Source organism: Electrophorus electricus, chromosome 14 (genome assembly GCF_041902795.1).
Source record: "Electrophorus electricus isolate QZ-2024a chromosome 14, ASM4190279v1, whole genome shotgun sequence".
NCBI classification, from domain to species: Eukaryota; Metazoa; Chordata; class Actinopteri; order Gymnotiformes; family Gymnotidae; genus Electrophorus; species Electrophorus electricus.
In genome coordinates, this window is record NC_137510.1 from 19,726,545 (window position 1) to 19,752,067 (window position 25,523).

At 39.2% G+C, this 25,523-nt stretch overlaps 2 protein-coding genes across 6 annotated transcripts; one reads left to right on the forward strand and one right to left on the reverse strand.

Moving 5' to 3' along the window:
- The first annotated feature begins 1,560 nt into the window (after positions 1-1,560).
- On the forward strand, positions 1,561-11,870 carry ccdc106a (coiled-coil domain containing 106a). The gene is made up of 9 exons (XM_027006702.3): positions 1,561-1,726; positions 2,436-2,572; positions 7,574-7,675; positions 8,172-8,357; positions 8,577-8,627; positions 9,021-9,245; positions 9,559-9,768; positions 10,003-10,306; positions 10,558-11,870. The coding sequence occupies exons 2-9, from the start codon at positions 2,518-2,520 to the stop codon at positions 10,580-10,582; spliced, it is 1,158 nt and encodes a 385-aa protein (XP_026862503.1). The 5' UTR covers positions 1,561-1,726; positions 2,436-2,517; the 3' UTR covers positions 10,583-11,870.
- Positions 11,871-12,631: 761 nt separating this feature from the next.
- Positions 12,632-24,793, reverse strand: arhgef5 (Rho guanine nucleotide exchange factor (GEF) 5). 5 transcript variants are annotated; one of them, XM_081696379.1, is made up of 17 exons: positions 24,433-24,793; positions 24,260-24,321; positions 23,632-23,703; positions 19,478-23,011; positions 18,251-18,296; positions 17,943-17,989; positions 16,889-17,259; positions 16,635-16,795; positions 16,176-16,328; positions 15,859-15,988; positions 15,338-15,412; positions 15,110-15,199; positions 14,375-14,517; positions 14,114-14,257; positions 13,765-13,835; positions 13,392-13,496; positions 12,632-13,003 (listed from the first exon to the last, which is right to left on the reverse strand). In XM_081696379.1, exons 4-17 carry the CDS (start codon positions 22,989-22,991, stop codon positions 12,861-12,863), a joined length of 5,193 nt encoding a protein of 1,730 aa, XP_081552505.1. In that variant the 5' UTR covers positions 22,992-23,011; positions 23,632-23,703; positions 24,260-24,321; positions 24,433-24,793; the 3' UTR covers positions 12,632-12,860. The 5 variants fall into 5 exon arrangements, with proteins under 5 accessions (XP_081552505.1, XP_081552504.1, XP_081552503.1 ...); XM_081696378.1 differs by lacking the exon at positions 23,632-23,703; XM_081696377.1 differs by having other exon boundaries at positions 24,260-24,793.
- Positions 24,794-25,523: the final 730 nt, after the last annotated feature.

The following is a 25,523-nucleotide window of genomic DNA, read 5'->3' on the forward strand; positions in this document are numbered from 1 at the left end:
TAATAATAATAAAATAATGAGAAACTTGTCTTTACTTTGTAATTACTTTATTTTTTGTATATATTTGCACTGAGTTTATAATTAATAATAATATATTTTAAAATGTTCTAGTGTGTTCCCCAAGTTGTGCTAATACAGTCCTTGAGAGCACAAGCAAGTGATCTTTTAAATTATCCACGTTATCCATTAAGGTTTACACAATTATAAGTGGCAGGCACAATTTAATGTTTGTGTGGTCGTTTATTTATGAATTCATTACTCTTTAAAAATAAATAGAAATAAACAAATAAAAAGAAATTGTAATATTTATATTCAAACTCTATATATGGAAATGACTAAAGAATGCATTTGATTTTATTACATCTTAGAATATTTTTTAAATATTTAAATTTTTAAAAAATGAATGGTTGTAACAGTTCAATGCTTCAGAAAAAAAAAAGAACTATTTATACTTAAGACATAAGGAACTTTTGTCTGTGCATTTCCTTTGTTACTGGACTACCCAGTCCAAAACCAATATGCAGTGCAAAATACCATTCTGAGAAGGCTTTCCACAAGATTTCAGAGTGTGTCTATGGAAAATTGTGCCCATCCAGTCAAAAAAAAAAAAAAAAGTTTTTTTTGAGGTGAGGCACTGATGTTGAAGGCCTGTCTCATAAGAAGGCCTGTCTCATAACTGTCATTCCAATTCATCCCATTGGTGTTCAGTGGGGTTCATGTCACAGCTTTGTGCAGGCCACTGCAATTCCTACACACCAAATAAATCAAAGCATATCTTCATGCCCTTCGCATTGTGTGCAGGGGCAGAGCCATACTGGAACTGGAACTGGAACCCCCACACCCCCACCCCAAACAGTTGCTACAAAGTTGGAAGCATGTAATTGTCTAAAGTATCTTTGTATACTGTAGCATTAATACTTCTTTTCACTGGAACTAAGGACCTGGCCCAAACCCTTAAACATCCCAGACAATCATTCCTTTATAACCTTTCTGTTATAATGCATTAGACAGTGTGTTATCCGCCAACAGCAGATTTGTTCATCAGACTGCTAGATAACATGATTGATCACTCCAGAGAGCACATTTCATTTGCTCCAGAGTCCAGTGGTGTTGATATACTTGCAATCTTCTGCAATCATTTGCAGTGCAGCTGCATGATAATTGAACGAATTTCATGAAGCTCCTAACACAGTTCTTGTGCTGATGCTATTTCCAAAAGGCAACTTTCACAAACTGACTTGTGGCAAAGGTGACAGCCTATGATAGTTCTGCATAAGGTCACTGTGGTCTTCAGTACAACCCATTGTACTCACAAGGTTTGTTTATGGAGATTACATAACTATGTGCTTGATTTTAGACATCTGTCATCAATAGGTATTGCTGAAATGCTTTAACTTAGTAATTAGCCATGGTGTCTACGTACCTTTGGCCATATAGTGTATTACAGAATACAGTACTGTTAACTACTGTGAGGAGCTGTATCTAGTATATGCTACTGCAGTATGCAGTATGCCTTATACCATTTTGTACAGAGCCACTGAACTGTACACGCACACGTATGTGCGGAAGTACGTCATTTTCGGGGGGTCATGATAGAATAGTGGAAAGACATTTAATTGTTATTGTTAGCTGGGAATCTTTTAGCAAATGCATAGACGTATAGAAGCGCATTCACTAAGCTTTTCTAGCTAATGCTCAAGGGAAGAAATTTAAGGACCACGGAACGGTTTGTGTAATTCTCTTGTCGTAATGACAAATGCTCGATTGTGCAACGAGAGTAACGATAGCTAGCTACCTAGCTAACCATATAACTAGTTAGCTAGCTGGCTAGCTCGTTTTGACTAGCAAAATGTTAACTAGCTAGCTACCTTAGTGGAAAGAGTTTATAGCAAGAGTTCTTTTCACCTCTCGTCATCTTTGTCATTACAGAGGCTACTCTCTGCAATTAGCACAGCTGTAATTTCATGTTTACAAGGATATAACCTAGCTAGCTAGCTAGTTAGCTATTACAATTATACCTAGCTAATACCGCAATACTGAGGGATAACGGTGCGTAACCTGTCTCTAGCTAGCTATGTGTTATGTTTTTGCACCTTGATAGCTACAATGTTTACATTACTGGGCACTCAGATAGATGCCATTGTAATTTAGCTATAACTTCATTAGTTAGGTTAGCTAGTCAGCTAACCCTATGTAGGATAGTAAAGTTGTGTAGCTAACTAGCTAAGCTAATTTGACAAGCGAGATTTAATGATGCCTAAACAGACAAGCTAAAAGCTGACAGCTAGCGACCTGTAGCTAGCTCATTTTCACTTGGGTTAGTGCTTATCTTATATTTTAAGCCCGTTTTTGCAATGGCATACCAGGTTTTGTTTATGATTACAATTTTTTTTTGCTCCTTCCTCCACCGACACTTTGTGTTTTTTAAATTTCAGCTAAAATTGGGATTCTCCTTTGATGAAACCTTCTCTTTATTAAAAACTTATCCCGAAACACGAGATTAAAGCAAACAGAAATATGAACGATGCAGAAACAGCCACTGGGAAGCATGGAAGTTCGCAAGAGTTGCAAAGTAAGTTTTTCCTTTTTTACTTTGACATTTGTCTGCAGTAGCCTTATGTCATTAGTACTGTAGCGATTTAATACGTTTAATGAATTGACTGTTACAGTTGGTAAATTTAATTGGGGCACCACCCAGATTCACAGGGAAATGTATTAATTTTAATTAATTTATTAATGACTAATAATTGAGTCTCAAATCATGAAAGTCGCCAATTAGATACGTGATTATTTCTCGTCTACCAAACATTATATCATCACTGTCACGATCGCCCCTCCCTGGCGTCGCGGTTCCCACGGCGACGCCTTCTGTTTCGTTATCTTCCTGGTTTTGTTTCCATGTGCTTCCTTGTTTTGGTTTTGGTTTTCTCCGCCTCATTTGTTTAGTTCTATGCCTGTTATTGGTTTCATCAATTGCCTTAATGGTTTGTGTATTTAAGCCCTGTGTTTTGTTTCCCAAGTTGAGGGTTGTTTTGGTTCATTCGGTTGTGTGTACATTCGGTATTGTTGTTTCTTGTCAGTTATCCAAGTAAATTGACCTCCATTTCCCTAAAGGTGGCGCTGTGCTTTTTCCGCACACCGTGAGGCGTAGTGACAAAATTCCTATTTCAGTGTATTCCTCGACTCAATCCAATAGGACCAATAATATACAAACCTTAACCTCCGCCCACTTAATTTTTTGCATAATATGTGAAACCTATTTTGTGAATTAGGTCCTAGGATCACCACAATCTTGGTGTCAAATGCTCACAAGAGTCTGAACCTCAAAAACATTTTTACATTTCAAAACAGTATGACCGCCATATGTCCTTCAGGATAAGCGTATATTTTGCATAAATGGCTATAATTCATGAACGCTTTATTTGATTTTGGTGAAACTTCAGAGCCAGGTTAAGCCCGTTACTGTAGGTTGCCCTACTGATATTGGCGCAAGTATGTCAACAGATGGCGCTATAAATGCTAAAAAATTATATCAGCATACTGGCATCAGATCAAGAGGAAACTTGATATGATGTATCCTTCAGCTATCATATACAAGGTCAATTAAGAATTAGCTGATAGGTCAAAAAATCTGATCGCCATTGGCCAATCAGCTTTCAGAAGACATTTGACAGGCTTAACATTGACTAATCAGAATGAAACATATATGCCATGGATGTATAAGGATTCTCTTTGAGTCTAGTTTCAAATAATTTGGTCACTAGGTTACGCTATACATGAATATCAAGTATAACTCCTACATATGTTCACTTAGAAACACAAACTTGGACTCATGACTCATGATTCCTTGCAGTACTCCTTTGCAATAACATGCCATTTTCAAAAATGCATAGTTTTTTCATTAATTCAAAAATAGCACTTTTCAAACTAGTCCTAGGAATTTGATCCAATTGTATCAAAATTGGTACTACAATAATCTACTCACTCTCTATGTATATAATAATTTTAAAAAGGTTCAGATTTTGTCACTTTTACCAATCATTCATTGCAGCCTTGCAATACATGACCTATATTGTTATAATTCATAAACCATGTAAGTCATCATATCCTAATTTGAAAGGTTTTTTTAGGTTCTTGAAGGGTCTACAAAGTTTGGTCTTAACCTTTTGGGGGCGATATAGCACACACACTTCTAAAATCCTTTAAAAATCACACCATCATCATTTTATGCACACTACAGACAAGTAATGGATGCCATATGATTTGCATCTATGAGCTGAGTAAGTTTGCCATTACAGATTATAACAAAAATTGTACTGCCTGATGAGAAATAATACTTTTAATTCACTAAAACATTTCAGTATGGTATTGCTTTGGCTCTATCTAGTGGGCAAACACTGAAACTGACTGAAAACTAGTACTTAAATGAAACAGCACCAAACACAATATAACTGAAAGACTAAGTATGTGAAATGTTACCCTGCAGTGCAGTCAGCTTTTCAATCATTACAAGTCATGCAGCTTTTACTGTATATAATGTGGATACCTATAAGTGATAAATAAGACAAGCAGATTTGCAAATGTAAGTTATGGGGGAAAATGTATTGCTTTCTAAGTATTAGCATTTGTTTAAAATCTTTGACTTACTCTTCATACAACAAATTGTTAATATGTGAACAATGAAGTCCATATATTCTTTCAAGGTTTTTCATCAAATTTCTGTGCAATTGGGAGCCTTTAACACAGGCCACATAGGGGCATGTCTCTTGGGTCCAAATGTATTAGAAAGTAATGTACATACATAAATATCTCATATGTTTTGGAATTAAATAACCTTGCTACTGACACATGTCAATAAAAACAAAAAATTAATCAACATGTAACCTATTGCTTTACCGTAATACTTCTTGAAAGCATAAACACTCCAACTGTTCTTGTTTGCTGCACATTTACTGCTTTTAAATACATTTAAGTGTTTACAAACCTTTCACAATTTGTTCAGCCTAAAACTGAATCTAGCAGAGACACTCCAACAAGCACCTTTAAAATAGCTTTTAAACTTACCTGTACAGAAGTCAGCAACTGTGAGTGATATCAACATAAAACTTTAGGCACATGTTTGACATTACATTCTTGTGAAGCTTTTCAGTTTTGACCCTGATTGGCCTGCACAGGGCACGGCAGAGCACCATCAGCTTTTAAACCTTTAAAAATCATACAGTTTTAGTGTTTGCAAGGTGGACACAAAGCTAAATAAGACAAAATATCTCATAGGTTTGGGAATTAAAAGACCATGCTACTGTCCTGTGTCACGAAAACCAAAACTAAATTGATCTTGTATTCTTAAACAGCATATACACTTTAATGCTCTGTCAATTTAAATGAAGCTTTATAGACTTGTGCAACTATGGGAAGCTGGCATAAATATGTGCTACAGTAATATGCAAAATATCTTTCTTCATGACTAGTTGCTTCAGATTTTACCAGTACTGGTAAAGACAGAACCAGTGAACTATAGTGAAGTATACATTTAGTAAGTTCTGGACTGATTCTTAGGCCTTGTACATGCTTGAACCCTCAATCGCTGCTTGCAGCAGTATTTTTGTTGTTTGTACTTGCTTTTAGTTATTGAAGTTACCTCCTGGCGCTTGCATCCTGCCTCACTCCTCATCTTTTTGTGACAGTCACTCTTGGCTCACACGTAATAACCACTGAATGTTATGTTCTATTAAGCTTCTACTAATGACCAAGTGTGTCTAGTTCAATAGAATCACTAGAATAACAAGCTTAACAATGTAAACAACCTAAATTTAACACAAACAATTCATGATGGATACAGGTAGTTAACTAAGATAATTAAAAAAAAGGGTACAGAAAGAAAAAGTAAATAGGTTATTTTAAACAACATGATAGGAGTAACCAAACAGGTAATCTACTTATCATTCAACAAGACCAACAAAGGAAACTTGTTAATCAACAAATTTGTAATGAAAGTATGTCTACAGTCTAATAGGAAGATCAGGAGAGAAAGATAGCTGTTGTGAACAGTGATATGGGGAGCTAAGTGTGATGCTGTGTCACCGGTGAGAGGAAAGAGTTTACACTAATACTCTGATTTGTTTAATAAACACTGTTAGTATCGGTACCAAACTGGTAACATATGAGGGAAATGTCGGTTCTTACGACTCACTGGCGTTCAACCCTGTCGAACCGTCTGGAGATTTACATTTATGGCATTTAGCTAATGCTTATATCCAAAGCAACTTACAATTATGACTGAATACAACTTGAACAATTTGGGGGTAAAGGCTGTGCTCAGAGGCCCAGTATTAGCAATTTGGTGGTGGTAGGGTTTGAACTGGCAACCTTCTGGTTAAGAGTCAAGTTCCTTAACCACTGAAGCTAAGTAAGCCGTTTGCTGATTAACACCAGTGCCAGATTAAGAGGGGGTCAGATTTTCCCAGGTATATGTTGGGGACAGAGCATGCCTAGTTCGTGCATATTCAGTAGCTTTTGTTCCTGCGATGGGGGGGAGGGATTTCTCTTGGACATATGAATACATTGGATCAACCACGAATCAACTGTAAAGGAAATAAAGAAATAAAGTAAATACATACATTAATACCCATTTCTGCCTCCTGATCTTAGAGTGTAGTTTTGAAAACAAACCCTGGGAGGTGCAGAACAATTGGATAATCGATTTAATTACTTTCCTAATTTCTGAAAGTTACAAACTACTAACTTCTAATATATTTTCTAACTGGTTTATATAGCATTTCTGGTGAACACAATTAGGAGTGAGTAACAATTAGTTTACCACATGCATGAAGTAAGCGACATACAAATGGGTGAATAATGCAAATTAATAAGGAACAAGTAATGAACAGAATAATGTGACTACAGATACCTATAAAATAACAGGAACAAATGTCATAATTTGGATTCTGTTAAAATAACCATACATTACTGATTGATTATCATTTGACATCATAGTAGATTAAATGCCAAGTTGTTACTTTTGACTCTGTGGGGTGATGAAGGTTGGTTGTCACGGTAGGGATTTGATTCTGATGGAATTTATGGTCACAGTTTCTTGAATTATAACCAGGCTTGTAAGCTTTTTCCTTCTTGTCCTTGGTTTATGACATCAGAGGCAAGGGGGTTGAGGGTCAGAACACCAAGCCATCTTAATAGCTAGGCCATTTATGGCTTTGTTGCTCAACCTCAAAACACCAGTGGGTTCTGGGTCTGGTCCATGGTCCAGTGGTGAGAAAGAACCCCCCTTTGACCAGGTCAAAGTTTCATCGGGGGGCTAATTTGTAGTCTGTCTTCACTACAGTACAATTTTGATGAGAAAGTGCATCAACGTGCTTTAAGAAAAGTAATAGTAAAAGGCTTTTGTAAATGATCATTTGTATGTTCGTATTCTTCAATAACAGTGTAATAAAAGAATTGTTACAGTTAATTGTTACACTGAGGACAAAAGCTAAAATCCATGTCCATAATGGCCCTGATTTGAAAATGTGCCATGCTTTCAGTGCAATCTTTCCTTAATGTGTTTTCATCTCCAAAGCACCAAAAAACGAGGATGCATATGAAATCTCCATTCCCTTTGAGGAGAACAATTTTGAGCAGCAGGGCGGCTTCTATAACCAGAATGAACAGAGCTTTGAAGGTCAGTTTGAGCATATCATGGCTATACCACTACTTTATTCAACACATTCAAAAAGAAACTTAGAAGAAGAAGAACCTGTATGTAATAATTTGACAGAGATGATGTTAATTCTAACATGACTCTCAGTTGGTGCAAAAAAAGGTGTTATTAGTTTCCTACAATGCAATATATATCTCAGTACAATATATATAGGATCTGTTGTGCTTTGTGAATTGTAAACTATCAAGAATATATACATAAATACATCATTTGCACACCTGACCACTGCTTATAACAGGACTGACCCATTTGTACCCATTACATTTGTGAAAAAAGCAATATACAGCTAAATCTAGCACATATGTTTTTGCACACATCTCATTAGTTTTATCAGATTTCAGTTTTATGACAGAATTGAAGTATTCAAATTTGAATGGTTTTACCTAGGTCTTGTCATGTACGTAAGTATTCAAATGTCTCCTGAATGTGTGTGTGGTTGTCTTAATTCCAAACATAGGTAATGATCCTCCTGCTCCGGCAAGCTCATACCTGCTGATCACAAACCTGCGCACACAACTGCAGATCTCCCTGGAAAAGAACTCCTGGTTGCAGAAACGCATTGAAGACTTGGAGGAGGAGAGAGACTTTCTGCGCTGCCAACTCGACCGCTTCATATTCTCTACCAAGAGTCAGGAGAGCAACGGTGAGTGCGAGAGAGTGGTGGATGAGCAAAAAGGGAGAGAGATTATGGCAATAGAGGAAAACTGAATACAAAAGAATAAAACTTTCCAAAGGGGCTATATGAGTACAGGATTTGCATGACATTGATAGATGTGTAGTATTGATATGGTATTCCTTTTTATGTTCATTATTAATTGTGAGTCTAAATGTTCTATATACATTTTTAATTTATATTTTTTAGGTAATGATTCCCACAGTTTTTCGTGGAGGAGGCGACGAGAGAATGAACGTGGTAAAGAATCTCTTACCCTGTCTTGCAAAAATTACAGGAAAAAAGTGTTACAATGTACCTTTGGCTGGTTGTTTAGTTACCTTTGAACAGAGAACTGAGCACTTCAGTGACACTGTTGCTTTTCATGTCCCTGTTACTCAGCATTCAATGAGCACAACCTCACCTGATCATCCCATCTTAACCCCCCATTAGCACAACACCAAAATAAACCTAATTCCTGAAATCAGGTGCATGTGTGAAACAAATGAATATAATAGACTGTATCCCCTGATGGATTTAATTTAGGCAAATGGCATTGTTAGTGTAGTTCTGTGCTGTACTACTCTAAACAAAATCTATATTCAAATAATGATAATGGCATTAACATTCTTATTAACATTATTATCATTTTAGATCAGCAAGCAGAGGTCCAGCGTTCAGCCAACCGTCAGTCATTCCAACAGAGGCCTGCCCAGCAACCACCAACCAATGCTAAGGTCATGAGCAGTGGCTCTGGACCAGTCAGTGCTCAGATGAGTTCCATGTTTGGTCCCTCCCATTCCCAGCCCCTCCTACAGGGTCATGGTGGTGGAAGCAGTAGTAGCAGTGGTAACAACAGATCAATGAATGACCTGCCAGGTGTGTGTGTCTGTGTGCGTGTGTGTAGTATGCACTGTGTATTCTACACGGTTTTTTATCTTTCAAATTAATCAGTGATCTTTGTGTGTATGTATGTGTAGCTTGCACTGTTGGCATTTTTACAGTTTTTTTTTTTCTTTGAAATTATCATATTCATGATACCTGTGCTAAACTTTGGTCTTTCTGGACTGGCATTGTGTACCCCCTATGTAAATTAAGAAGTGTTGACCCATGTATATAAACAACATTCATAGCATATTGATAAAATGTTTAACTTGGGAGGCTGATGTGCAGTGTTCCCTCCCTCCTCAAGAGTCCCTTTCACTTTTGGGAGAGGAGGAGGAAGAGGAATTTTTGGAGGACAGCTACCTGGATGAGGAAGAAATGATGTCTGGGGAAGATGTAATGTCAGAAAATGTGACACTGTGGAATATGGGTGCTTCTGGGAGACCAAGTAGTGGGCACCCTGCTCTGAAGAGGAGGAGGGTCTTCAGAATAGCCAGAGGGAGAGAGAGACAGAGAGGTGAGACACTCAGTTCAGAATATGTTGCAACTTTAAATGTTTTAAGAATCATGGCGTGGTTTTATCTTGCATTCTGGTCATTGAGAAACTGGTTGAGAGAAATTAGGTTGAGGTAGTGAATGTTAGATATGTAATGATTAAAATCAATGTAAATTAAAAAATAACTTTTAGGACTATGGGAGCTCTAAAATGGCTGTTAAACCAAGCTCATCATCATGTTTTTTCCTTTCTTAGTGAAAGATGCTGCTGGTGTGTTGTTCCGCTATAAGAAGATCCTGGTGACGTACCAGCGGCTAAAGAACATGTCCAAGGCCTTTCAGATCCATGGTGTTGATCGCAACACCGTGGCCTCCACAACCCCTATTGCCGAGCTGATGCTAGTGGCTCCAGAGAAGCTGGCAGAGGTGGGCGAGTTTGACCCATCCAAAGAAAAGCTTTTGGATTACGCCCGGCGCTGCTATATTGCCCTGGACCCTGACACCCTCAGCAAAGTTCAGGCACTTAAGAAGAACAGCCTGCTACTGCCAATCTCTTATAGGTACAGTGCATACATAAACATACTCACTCACTTGTTTTTTCATATATACATAAACTACAACACAGCCACTGCTGTTCAATACAATTATTAATCTGCAAACTCCCAGCCCTTTCCAAGTGCTTGTCATTGCCCATTTAATTTGGGTTCCACTTTTTAACATGCTTACAAGAGAATGATTGTAAGTGTAAGTCAGTGAGCTGAGTGAACTTCACTGTGATTGGTATATCAGTGTGTTTCCCCCTCCTCTACAGGTTGAAAGGAACAGATGGCCAGTAATTGGATAAGAGCAAGTGACTTCTGTTCTGCTGTATTATAGAATCCCTCACTGTATTTTAATGCTCCCCAGCACATATCTCTACTCTCTTAACCGCTTCATTCAACCAGTCAGATCAAGTGTGCTCTGAATCAAGCCTGCTGCCACAGCATACTGTATTACCTCTGTTCTTCACCACTGCGCACTCACATTGCGCTAAAAGAGCTGGGCTTCCTCAAGAAGGCTTACCGGATGGCCAAGACATTGGTAAAGACACTTATATCTGAGTCTATGTGCTCTGCGTATTTTGAAAACTTTAGTTTTTGACATCAGCTCTTCAAGATGTATAGCTAGCTCTATGACGTCACGTGTTGTTCTGAAGTACTGTATCAGGGGTTCTCCATTTCAGAAGGTGTGTGCGTGTGTGTGCATGTTGGTTGTGCATTTCACTCAGCACTTACCTGACAGATGAACTGTGCATTTCTTACATGATGAGTGTTGTGTGAAGTGTGCTGAAGACCACTATGTACACAGTCCCATGCTCTCTGTTTGACACTGTGCTAAACTAGACCAACGTGGGTCTCCATTTGTTTAGGCTTGTAAAGCCTCTTCAGTGCTGAGTAATGGCTGTGTTAGTGCATGTAAATCTTTAAATCATGTCACATCTTTTATTACACAACACTGGATACTGAACATGTCAAAGTGAATAGTGGGAATCCAGTTAGTAACAGAAATTATGCCTAAGCAGCCAGTAATAACTGATACAACTGTAGAATACCATAGTGTTTGTGTGCACGTGTGTTGATGTGCGTGTGTGCACGTGTGAATGCACATGTGCGTACATGGGTGCGTGTACTTGCGTGCAAAAATCATGAATCCTTACTCAGAAAATGTCTCCAAGAGATACAGTGGCTGTGACTGTATGTAGGTGTGCGTGACTGTAGAACAGAAAAATCATGGTTACTCTGACTTCATCCCAATTGTCAGAGTGTGTTTGATTGTACCACTGTCATTCTGATGTCCATTCCCATTGATTACGGGTTGGGGCTGTTGTACATTTCAGTTTTGTCTCAGGAACCAATTATTTTTTAAGTTTTAATACAGTCTAGTTTATCTTGTAACTCTGTGAAGGTTGATGGGTGTGATGTTAATTTATTTTTTTTTTTTCTGCCCCATGCTTACTATCTTACTGTGGGTTGAGAATAATAAGGAACCAATTTGTCCAATTTGTCATGTCAAAAGAGAAATTAGTGATGTCCTGTTGATTCGTCAGACTATAAATGACACTAAAGTGACTGATTTCCTACTGAACTGTTTATCCAGACTCTTCCTTTCTCCTCACTTCCCATGTTAAAATGGTTCCTTACAGGTGGAACTATAGTAGAAAGTATGTTTTTATGGTGTGATGTTAATTAATTATAATAATAGGTTTGTAATATCTAAAGACTAGGGTAGTTTATACCCATTGTGAAAGATGTAGGTGTTTGTCCACTATTTGGCAGGTACCTAGAGACCAGAGCTATGTATAGAGACTGGGACCTTCAATATTTTAGCTGTCCTAATGGAATTTCTGTAAATTGCATTACACTTACTTTACAAAAAAATTAAACCTCTCTTCTAGTAAATGGCTTGAATATGTATCAGTCATGTAAAATACATGCTCTAGCCATTCTACAGCAGTGCTCCGAAAATATCAAGCGTCAAGATGCAGAACCAATTTTCTTTTACTGGCATATCTGTGCCATGCCCGCATAAAGAAGATCTGTTTTTGCGCTCCTACAGGACAAATGAACACAAGACACTATGGATCTCCCTAAATACCTCAGTGGTTTATAAACGTGGTTATGTACAAACAAACCAGATACACTGTGTTCCATGATTATTTTTTGTCAAACTCTATAGACACTTATGTACTGTAGCCATTTTTCGTATTGTTCTGTTATACCAGCCAGGGGTATAGAATGTGTGTAATGTATAAAATCTATATAATCTTGTTAAAAAGGCAGTCGGACATTTAACCACAAACCCTTTGCAGTTCTTGTATGCATTTCCTTTTTCCCTTTTCATTTTCTTCCTGAGATAATGGTTCATATCCAGTGTTCATGTTCCAGTGATTTCTGAAGAGTTTAAAGCTTAAAATAATCCTTGGAGTCTGGTTTTAAGAAAATGTTTAGTGCAGTGAAAGTTGCACAAGGAGTTGTGACCCATTTGTAGAGTGACTCACTCAGTGTAGAGTTTTTGGCTTTTTTCAGTAGAGGTGAGGATACAGTGCAATACCGAGTAGGAGGCTGAGTAAATATTTCACACTGTGGCTGTTGCAGTTGTAATTTTCAGTGCGTCCGCCAGGTTGCACTGTCGAGCTTTTTCACTGACTATGGTTTCCAGATGAGACTCCGGCACCCATCCACGATGTCTATCAGATAGACGAGTTCCCTCCACCCACCCTTAAAAAAATCAACACAGACCCATTAGACTGAATGATACAGTGTCACTGAATCATTATTATCAGAGTTTTGGCTTCAACTGTCAAAAATGACAAGATGCTTTTAAAAAATTGTTTTTTTTTTTGCAGTCACTTATGAATGCAGTCACTTATGAATCTCAGGCTGAAGAATCAATTCAGGAATCTTACTTTATCAAGTGTGTTATTTACTTTGTGTATTAAATGTGTATGGTAACATTGGTCCATTTCATTATAATTCATTGCATGAAAAGTTCTACTGCTTGTACCTGTAACATTTGGCTCATTGTTAATAACACACTTGTTACTGAGCTGTGATAATGGGTTTATTTTTACGCACTGTGATTATGATACTTTAAACACTTCCTCACCATCACTGCTCTGCTGGTGCACCAGCAGGACGTCGGCTTTCTCCAAGTTAAGTTCATCAGGTTGCTGGGCAATAAAAGCCCTAATGCACTGCATCTGTGGAATATCTGAAGGAGAATGTAAAGGCAAAGCATCAGCCATTTTTCAGAATGCAACATACCAATTTTCTGTGCACCTGAATACTAATGAACATTTTCTCAAGAAAGTAAACTATTAAGAATACAGAATTTTCATACTAAAGATATGTATTTGCACTTAGTATGGAGACTGTCAAGTATCTTTTTGTTGGAACAGTAGGTATTTGAAAGTGTTAGAATTTGAAAAACAATTATGCTTCTTTCTTTTGTAAGTAATGATATAAGAAATTATCCATACCCTGTGCTGCAGTGAAGTCAATTTCAGGATGAGGACGAGAGAGTGCAGAGATCCAGCGCAGTTTATCAGCCCTGCAGGAAAGCACAATCCGAAGCTGACGGGCTGATGTTCAGTATTTTTCACTATACATGTGCTTGCTAGAGAGGAATGTGCCATTTCACATTAAGTGATCTGTTTGAGTAACTGGGTTGCATGGTCTTGTAAAAATGAACCAATGACTTATTAAATGCTCAAGACAAGGACATATGGTCACATATGTATGTTTGGCAAGGTCATCTTTTGAAAAGCATGGACAAATAAGACTTGAGCTCTAGACCTCCTTTTGTCTTATGAACTCATTCATACTCACTGTGTGTCTGTTCGCAGTAGCAGAGCTTTATTGGCTATGTGCAGGCGGAAGAGGTTCTTCTGCAAAGAGTGAAGCTTGACTCTGCAGTTTTCAACTCGTAGCTCTGATACAGGAGCATGCTCTATCACTGTAAACCGGCCAACTCTGCATGGAGAGAAAACACTATACTGTACTGTGGACATTTTGTATGAAAACAAATTTAATATCAAAGGAATAGATGCTTAAACTTTGGTTTTGAAACAAAAGAATAGACAAACTCACTCTTTGGGCAATGAAAGAAGCAGGTAGTCATTGAAAAGATGCATATAGGCATTTCTCTCTGTCTCCTTCAGAGAGAAATCCCTCAGCTCAGTGAGTGGGCCTTCTCTCACTAGCCTGCGTGACTGACTGATCAGCGGCAGTGTCTGACACACACACACACACACACACACGTTTTTCTTTGAGATTGTTGGCTTCCTATGGCATTTCCCATTTTGGATACTCATGTCAGAAGTGTAGATAAACAAATGGCATGAATATCTTTGTTTTCTTTTGCATAGCTAGATTAGTTTGTATTTCACAAAAATTGGTAATCAAGTCTCTCCCAGCCTGCCATGTTACTCTACATTAAACATACTCCTGTCATTTGTCTGTTGAAAGTTTATTTTAACATAATGTACTGTAAATTGATATGGAATAATACAAATATTTTATTCTTTTAAGTGTTTAACAGACAAATAAAAAGTATTTAAATGCATTATATTAAGAATGAGAATAAATTATATAACCTATATAATTAACATACAGAGGAACTATAAGAGTAAAACAACAAGTATAAATAATTACAAAGTAAGTAATGAAATTAACAAAAATTAAGAATAATATTTTAAGCTACTCTTTAAAGTAATTGTTCAATGTACCTGACAAATCTCTTGTGAGATGGAGTTCCAGAAATGCTGCAGCTTTACCACTTTTTTTTTAATAGTTAGTTATAGGTACATAGAAATGCATCCTCACCTTGCATTCAAAGTCCACCTTTGCATTGAGGGATACGAGTGATTCAATGCTCTTCATCTGAGATATACTGTCATTACTATCCTGAATCATCTGCAAAAATGCAAAGCAGCAGAATTTGTATTGTTGTGCATATGAATTGTGTGTGTGTGTGTGTGTGTGTGTGTGTGTGTGTGTGTGTGTGAGTGAGTGAGTGAGTGAGTGAGTGAGTGAGAGGAAAAGGATGCTTACCTTCTCCAGTAATTTCATGGCTTTGATGGCTTGTGCCTCATCCTTTGTCTTCGGCGCTGTTCTCTTGACAATATTCTAGGAAGAGTAGGAAAGAACATGAAATAATTTGTTAAACAGTTAGTGTCCAGTAACAGTAACAATAATTTACTCTCTAAATTAGTAAAGGGCGACAGAACATTCTCCTTTTTCTACTAGGTTATATTCTTATCTTGCTAATATTGTTTATTTTAGACTACATTTTTTATTTGTTTGTTTATTTATTTTTTGAGACAGTTGAAAAGCTCAGTGATGTCTCAAGTGTAACATAATCAAGTTATTCTAAGTCTAAAGCTAAAGCATCCACTTTGGACACTTGTTGAAAGTACCAAATTTTCTTTTGTAAACCAATAAGTTAGAAGTTAATTGTCTAATTTTAACTCCAATTCTAAGCCTCGTTTTGCCTAATACTGAATTCAATTGTCTCAGCAGGACAAGGAGAGCCAGAGAATGACTGAAAGAGAAAATCGTAGGAGTTAATGTACTTGTACTAGCAGTTTAAGGCGAGTTATTCTCTGGAAGGGGAGAATGAGGAAGGAACGGAAGGGGAGTCTCTGGCACTTGGGACTATGCTCCAGCTTCTCCACCATGTGGCGAAATGCAGTATTCTCATTCCTGTACAACAGAACATGGAGTAAAAAGAATAAAAGCCAGAGTGTGTAAAAGTCATTGAGCAAAGATCAAAACACTACATACCAGACTGCAGTACTAATCTTTTCTAACAAAACAGAAAAAAACATTTCCAGTAGTAAAGAATGAGAAATGAATGAATGAATAAATTATTTACATAGACAACACTCACATTAATTTTTGATATGTTTTGTCTTGGTATGATTGGTTGGTGAGGTAGGGCACATAGACTGATCGGAATCGTGGACAGTGTTTAATGATGATGTCACAGACAGTAAAGTGCAGTATGTCACTCTCCACTCTTTCCTCCAGTTGAGTGAAGAAACTACACAACACAATAGAATTAGATGCTAGAATAGCAGAGTAGTATTTTTTCTATGCAACAGAATAACTAATATATATTAGTGTGTTGAATCTTATTTTTTTTTAAATCTATTTATCTATTGGGAAATGGCTCACAAGTATGAGCCCTAGACAACTACATTTTGGGAAGAATCTCATTCAGATAAAAAATTACACATTTAATAAGAATATTAATGATTATGCTAGTCTTTTAGTACTTCATTAATATCTGTGATACCCCACATAGAATTCCTTTCTCATCCTCTGAACCATTACCATGAATTCTTACCTATGACTAATGGCTCTGACATCACAAAGCCTGGAAAAAAGCCAGTTCTTGTCCTGTGTAGTCAAGAGTGCGTTTAGCTGTTTGGACTTGACAAAGTGTTCCACCACGATGTCCAGGCTACTGCAGTATGATGCCTCTGATGTGACCACCTCAAATCTCACCTACCAACACACAGCTGTCAGTCAGACATGTCTTTTATTACTCCAGAGACATCCCTTATCCACTCTCCCACTCAGACTGAAGCAGTACCCTACCTCCTGCAAACGTCTCTTGTCTTCACTGAGAGTTTTAAGCTCAGGGCTGTTCCTCACTCCAGGCAGATCTTGCCATAGCATGGGCGAGGAGGTGAATGACTTGGTCAGCCGAGGGGATGAGGGCCTCTGTGTCATGTGATGGGATAGGGATAGAGCCCCACTCAAAGAATTGGTATGGGCCAGGGAATGGGGGTGGGACATAGGAGGGATAGGTGGGAGGGGCCTGCGAGCCAGAGGAGGAGAAGGACAGGGAGAGGGGAATGCTAGGGTGGCAGCAACCTCCCCAAACACAGACGAGGTGTCAGAATGAGCCTGATGCAGGATCTCTCTGTTCTGAACAACTTCACTGTACTGCTGATACAACTGAGAATCTGAGACATAGAGAGAAAGAGATGAAGGCTTAAATGAGTAAATAAACAAATTTCTCATTATGTTTGCATTGTTATTTGACTCCTCTATGCTCAGCCCCACCCAAAGTTGGAATGCTGAGTCTAGTTCAGTGGTGCAGCATGTTCAGGCAACATTTTAGCAAACAGAGGCTAGCTCCACACAGTCTATTCAAAATGCCAGCATCACTCAACAGCTGTTCTGCAGGTTTAAGACTGCAGGTTTGCATGCACAAACCTGCCCTAAGCCCATAAGAAGTACATAGAAACAAAAAAAGGGGATTCTTTCTCAGATCCCCAAATGTAAACTTAATAGCCACATCTGTAACAAGTAACATTGTTGTGGAGGCCCCTTGTGGCATACATATAAAGCTGTTATACTGAATTACAGGTGTGCAAACACATAGCAGTTACATATTAGCTTATGGTGTCAGCAGTTTTTCTAGGTGACATTTATTCATGGTGTTTTGCTTGGATAGCCTACAGGTTGCTTATATAGATATTTATGTAATATGAAAGAAAATGCGAAGGCTTGAATATGCACATTTGTGTTGGCTATTTTACATGTCACTTTTTAGTATGGTTACAGTGTGTCAGTAAATTTTATGTTAAGGCTCTCATGGCTCCTGTTCCTGTGTAAAAGAAGAATCACACCCAAAGACACTCACTGTAAAATTTTGAGTTTCTCATTCTTGACCTGTTGATTTTTCCTTTCCTAGAAGAAAGAACACAGAAAGAGAGGAGTTATGGCTTATGAGATAAAATCAGCATTAAATAATTGGATCTAAGGCGTATGGACAGAAAAACAATCAAGGACAGATATAATGTAATTTAATCCTTTGGGAAAAATATACATTGCCAAAACATTTTAGTTCAGTAGACAGAAATGTTTCCAGAGTGTGACACACTCAGTGTTCATAGATAAGCAGATAAAAGCTTCACTTAATAAACTGTGTAATGAAGATGGTTCACTTGCTTCAGATCAGCTTCACTCCAGGTGAACCGCAAATCATATTCACTGTCTGTATAACACAAACAGAAACACACACACACCCACGCATTTTAGCAGGGCAGCACTGAAGCTTATGCGCTATATCAACCAATCGAATAACACAAGTCCAAGTCCTCAGACAAAGATTCACTGTATCTTAATACAGCCCAGCGAGCCACTTTAATGACTGGTTCTGCAGATGTGGCTCTGGGAGAGAGTGTTTTGTTTCAGATATAAAAGTGCTGCAGATGCGTGAGAGACATTGTCACACATTGACCCTGATCCCATTCACATGCCACACCCTCACTGTCCTCAGTAGTTCAGAGCTCAGCAGTACATGCAGTGCACCTGCTTGGCATCAGGACTCAGGAGTCTAGTGAGTCACTTTCTTGACACTGTCAGTGTTGCTGTCAAAACAAAACTCCCTATTCTGGAATTAAAAATTTGCATGCTTGATACAAATATTACTCTGCTTACACCCTGTTGTGTTGCTGTATATTGCATTTTGTGTATATTAGTTTAAAGTTTCAAGTAAATCTCTTGTGCTTGTGTCCCCTAACTGGTGTTTTGAATTCTGTCTTACACAGATATTTTAAATGTTTTAAATTTCTCCAGCCTTATCAGTTTCAATAAAACACAACAGGAGACCTTCATATTATGACTGCAAAGTAGTGGGTTCATATCTTTTGTTGTGCACATCTGAGAAAACAACAAGAAAAAAAAAATATTTGAAGGTTCCAGCAATACATTGCCACTGTAATACCGCTTCTGAATAGTATTAACTTCTGATAAAAAGGTAATATGATAAAGAGGGTACAGACACACTTTTAATCTAAAAGAACCTCAAACTCTTTTATATGCAGCTTTCTTTTTTAAAAGGTAGATGGTAAGCAGTGTATTTTGATGTTCTGTCACTCCTTCTCTTTGGGCCTGACCTAATTTACTTATAAGCTTTTCCTTTTTTTGCCATTTTACTTTATCTTAGGCATAACTGTGTCATAAAGTCCAACTTTATTTCAGTAAAAAATCTCAATGGCAAACTCTCTGTACTGGTTAAAGCCTTTTTAAGTTTCTGCACCCTTCAGCATTACCAACCAGTTTGTGATATCTCAACACTGTTCTGACTTTCATGAGACATGTAGGTAAGGGTACATACAAGTATGTTACTAGGAAGAATTAGGATCTATTCATTCTCTTATTCCTCCTGCTTACCTGAGGGGAATACTCGGGTCCGGCGGTCCCTTCCAGCTCCTCCTCCCTCCTCCTCTTCATTTTGTTTTTCTATTGTCTTTCGGAATCCTCTCCTTCTAAACCGTGCTTCATTTCCCAAATCTCGGAAACTGCTAGAGCTCAGGATCTCCCATACCCCCTTCTTCTTCTGCTTCTCAGACTTCTTACTGCTTTCCTCCTTCTCTGTCTCACCTTCTGAGGAGAGGCTGTGTAGATCAACACTGGAGAGAAGCATGTCATATTCAGGGTCCTCATCCAACTCACCCTCTAGAAATTCTTTCTCCAGCCACAGTCTCTCTGCCTCTGCCTCCTGTTCTGACTCCTTCTCTACTAGGGCGAGAATTTCCTTCTCTGCTAGTGCATCAGCCTTCAGGTATGGCTGTGCCACACTACCTCCACCAATGTCTGTTCCATCCATTCTTGCCTGTATTGGCTCAGGGTCCATGCACTTGCTCCTGTTGCTCTGCTTGTGGGCCTTCTGGACAACACTGTATAGGGGTGAGGCTGGCAAACCTGGATCTCCCTGACCTTGAAGCTCAGTATGGGCTCCCCTGTCAGGCTGCTCACTTTGTGTGCTCAGCTCAGCCATATTAAGGTCTCCAACATCAGAGGAGCCCAGGATCTCATGTAGCACATTCTTAGCCCATTTGAGATGTGGAGCAGCAGAGTGACGCTTCCTCTCCAGTGGTGTGCACTGCATCTCTTCCAACTGGAAACTCTTCTCCATTTCTCCACCTTCCACTCTGTTTTCGGAAAATGTGTCATAAAATTCTGGTAGGTGTGGTTCAGAGTCTTTTTCTGCTCCCTCACTGCCTGTAACATCTAGATCCTCTGATGATGTAATTTCCTTGGTAATCTCATCATCTTCTGCTTTTTCTGTGTCATGGCTGCTTGAAATCTCCTCCTTGAACAAAGCCAGGTTATGTCCTGTACTGTCTCTTTCTGCCTGTGTGGTTTCTTCAGCTGCACCATCTCTCTCTCTCACAGATTCCTCTGTAGTGACTATGTCCCTGGATGGTGCTACATCCTGATCAACTTCACGGTTGCATCCACAGTCCAAATCTGAGTGCTGATTGGCCTCCTCCTCCATGTGATCCATCAGAGGGCTTTGGTTGGATCCTGACCTGGGAAGAGGTTGACCAACCACACAAAAGACAGTGACAGTGTGGTCACTTCTCTCCTTGGCCATTCTGGTTTCAATTTCTCCCTCCCTCTGGTGGGTTCTTGTGAGTGACTGCCTAGTGAAATCATCTCTAATTTCATCATCCCAGAATTCTTCACAGTCCTCAAACTTGTCCTCCTCTGCCTCCTCCTCATCTCCTCCACTGGACACAGTCACAAAACCATCCTCTCCTGATGTCATTCTCTCCTTCCTTTCTTCTTCCCATTCCCCCACACTTCCCTCTTTCCCTTCAGAGTCCCCATATCTGTCACTCCCTCTCTCAGACTCTCCGTCACTCCCCTCCAAGTCATTGGACACTTTTTCTGCCTCTGTTTGCCATGGGGCATCTAAATCCTCTTCATTATCAAAGACTATGTCTTCATCCCTTACACTTCTCTCTTCCATGTTCCCTCTGTCATCATTCTTCCTTAACTCTGCAGCTATGTCTAGGTTCCCATAGTTATCCTCGGGCAATGCTCTTACTTTTTCATGTTTCCTGTCTGCTGCGATCTCTCCCTCATCGCTTGATGTCTTTCTCTCCCTGTATCTCTGAGCATATTTTTCCCTCACCCTTTCTCTTTCTCTGAATTCCTCCTGCAATGACTCAGTTCTTTCTCTTCCTGATCGAGGCTCCAGCCACATTTTCTTTAGTGGTCTGTGTTTCCTCTCAGGTTTCTCTTGTTCTTCCTCTCTCTCAGTCTCTACTTCCTCTTTTTCAGACTCTTCTCTTTCGTCTCCTCCCCACTGTTCCCTTGTCACACCCTGTCTTTCCTCACTTCTTTTTTTCTTTTTCTCCTCATCACCCTCAGAAATGCTCACGCTCTCTTGGTCCTCGAGGCTGTCTTTCATTCCTCTTCTCTGGTCATACTCTACATCGCTTCCTGACAGGCACTCTGCACTATGGGCTTCTGTCTGTGTCTTCCTGTATGCCTCACTCAGCATTTGGCTACTTCTTCCCTCATCTTCATCCTCCCAACTCCTCTGTCTCTCTCTTTGCCTCCAATCTGGATACATGCCCATCTCTCTCTCTGCACTGTAGGAATGTATGTGTGCTCTCTCCCTCTCATTGTCTCTCCACTTCCTTTCACTCAGTTCTGGCTTTCTATTTCTCTGCAGATTGATTTCATCCCAATGTCTGTCAGGTCCTCTCTCCTTTCGCACCCAATATTTCTTTTTCTGGTCTCTCTCTCTGGACCGCTCAACATGTCCTTCAATCATCCATTCTCTATTCCTTTCTCTCTCACTTGATCCCAGAGTATCTGTTTCTCTCTCCTTTCTCCTGGCTCTTTCTCTTTGCCTCTCAATCTCTCTTCGTCTCTCAATCTCTCTTCGCCTCTCTCCTTCCCTCACTCTGTCCCTGGCTCTTACTCCTTCACAGGGAGTCACCAAGTCCTCTTCCCTTCGTACGTCTTTATCTTTATCCATATCAGTATCTCCCTCACTCTTTGTGTGTCTATGCCTCTCTTTCCTCCTTGCCCTGATCCTCTCATCCATCTCATCTCGATCAGAAAAATTCTCTCTATCTCCCTCCAAGATTCTTCTCCTTTGAGCAGAGTGAAAGCAGTCTTCTCTGCCTTTAGGCCTTGGTCTGTCTCTTTCTCTGTCCACCTCTCTCCCCCTCATGATCTGCCAGTCATTGACTTCTATATATCTCTCTCTCCATCTTTCCCTCTTTCCATCGTCCCACCCTCTGTCTCTCATTCTGTCTGTCTCGTCCTTTTCTCCTCTTCTCCTTTCACTTCTTTTAATACCTTCCTTTTCCCTTTTCATCTCCCCTCTCTGTCTTTCCAACTCTCTGTACCTTTGCATCTCTTTCCTTCTAGCTTGTTCTCTTTCTCTTCCACTCACATCTGTTTCTCTTGGACTTCCCATGCCCCTCTCATTACCCTGATTGGAATAGTATTTCTTTCCTTTTTCCCTTTCATTGCTTCGTTTCCTAGTCCTGGGGAAAGTATCCCCTTTCTCTCTCTCGCTATCTCTGGTCTCAGAAATCATCAGGTTCTGTACTGAGGTAAATCGTCCATTTGCATGACTGTTGTCCTCTCTCCTCCTGCCCATTTCTTTCCATTCTATGTCCTCTGCTCTCCCTTTGAATGCGGTGAACCTCTCCCTGTCTGCTTTCACCTCTCTTCTCCCTTCTCTTGGTCTTTCCCATATTCTGTCCATCTCTCTAGCTCTCCAGTCTTCCCTTTCCCTCTCTCGTTCAGCTCTGGAACTGGGACCAGCTTGAGGTCTGGCCTCACGACTTGACTGATAGCCCCTGTCATGAGTAGCTGGGCTGGGTGACTGTTGTAAAGGGTCCACGATGGTCCAATTTGTGCGTTTGGTTCCCATGGCAACATAATTTAGACAATCTGTCAGGGACAAATATTTATGACTTATTGAAATTCACAGTATATTTGATGATGTAAATAAAAATCAAGCCTGATTTAATGGCAATGTATCCAACTTTAAAAAGCAATTATCAATAAAGTCAGACAAGAACAGAATAATATTAAAACATTGTGTTTTATACTTAATTACAAAATGGCTCACACTCACTGGCCACTTTATTAGAAACATGTTTTAACAGTTACACTGTGGCCAGTGTGCACTGCATCTGTTGCTGAGCACAATTTGTCAGCTATCCTGTATTCCATTCATCAATGGTCAGTTTCTGACCACAAGACCATCGCTGACCAGATATTTAAAGTAGCGGACGACACTCATCAGAGCAGTAACAGAGGAATAGTAGTTGCAGCGATGTGCATTTGAAGCTTATCAGACACAGCAGCATTGCTGGAGTTTTTCCATGTGTCAGTGACAATACCAGGTTGAGAGGTGTCCGCCACCCCAAAACATCCAGTCAACAGGACCTGTCCACAGATGAAGGACTGCATGATGACTAACACAAATTGTGCATGGGTAGAGAAATACTCTACTATACACATTACAATGAACTCTATCTGTACACCCATGCTTCTACTAAAATTACCTGTAATGTGTGTGTGCAGGCTAATATATAGCTCATAGCCAGTGTATGTTTGTGTGTATTTTGGTCCAATACCTAAAATTAACAGAATAGAGTTACAATAGCAAATGACAGCTATATGTAAAAAAAAAAGAGGCTAGTATGCAGTATAACTGTCTCATAATCAGCTTTAATGTTCTAGCCAAATTATGTAAACCCCAGTACAACATTTACTTCATACAACCACAAGAAGAACAATATTTCCTACAGAGACATGATACTCGCTACAATAGGTAAACTGTCATGTTGCAAAGAATGCAGTTAAACCCACAACCAATCCTTGACACTGCTGTCATGATTTATAGGTACATTTTAACACCTCTAACCTAAGAAAATGAGTATTGTAAATACACAATCAAACACACCACAAAAAATATTGCATTAATCAGATTTAGAAAAAAAAGACCAACATTTCAACATGGCTAGCAAGCTAAATCAAAATGTGGATCATAGTTCAAATTAGCACATACCTCTAGCACACCTAACTCAGGTAAACTCAGTTGCTTACTGCTGACTGTGTAAGTCAATCACAATGAGGGCAGTTTATAGTATCCAAAAAGAAGAATGTAAGGACATTCTGTGGAGGACTCACCTGAGCACTGTCTTGGTAGAGGTAGCGCTCTCCTTCTTGCCTGTCCCTCTTTACTTCAGGAACTAGCAGGAATTGCACAACAAACAAACATTCCACATACCTGCTTCTGCTCGCTGAGTGGATCAGTGCTGAGAGCAAGATAACTGTGTTACTGATAAACGTGATTTAATTACCTCCTTTCTAACTCTGTTCTTCTAAGACTTGAGCTCCAAATGTTTCCAGCACTGCCAAATGTTTTTTACAGTGTTCTGCTCTCTCAGGGTTTCTTGATCTCCTTTCTCCTCAAATTCCCAAACAAGTCTGAACAATGACACAGGTCCTCCTTGCTCCTCCTTTATTACTTTCACTCCCACACTGGTATAACAAACAGTGGAACACACATTTCTACACTAGCAGCATTTTCAGGAGCTCTATGGCTCTCCCCTCCATTTTCCAGTAGTACAATCCAAACCGATTAAAACAGCTTCCCAACTGTTGTTCCAGTATTTCATGCGTTTCTCACCTCTCCCACGGCTAAACAGGAAGTGTACCTTCAGAGAGTCTCTCTGCTGTACTGTGATTGGAGAGATCAGACGTGCCGGGTGTGTCTGCAGACTGAGGCAGGTACAAACAGGGTAGGAGTGAAAGTCAGAAGGAGAGGGGGAGGGGAGAATAAGTGTAAGTGGATGCAGTAAATGAGATTTAAGAAAAAGAACACATATAGACTGAATGCAAAGGAATAAACAACAATATTACAGTCCTGTAAAAACTATAGACACAAGCATTTAGCAAGAGCTCACAAAGGTTAAACCACAGAACAGGTTCGAATAAACAGTTTTAGAAACAAGAAGGTAATGTAAAATATGAGATGTTATTACAGATTTTCCATTTATTAGAAAGGCTGTTTTCTAAAACAGAAAACTGCAAAAAGAAAAAAGAAAACGGTACATTTGTGCCCCTAAATCATAGTGAAACCAGAGAAAGGTAATCAAATAAGCTGAAACACAATTGCTTCATATTCAAAAGTTACAAGACAGATTACTCATGAAAGACAGGTAGGTACACAGATGGGTGTGACTGATCAGGACTTGTATTTAAATGTAACAGTTGTTTGATGGAACATAAGTCTTGATACCTTTGAAACTCTATTAGTAGGGCCTGGGAACTGAAATTGGCAAATTTTAAAGTAAAGTAACTTAAGAAGGATTTAGGCTTTATTTTGTCTCCATGTGTTGAATCACCCTTAAGGTTTTGGTTTAACCAATTGTAAAAGTGTTGTTCAATT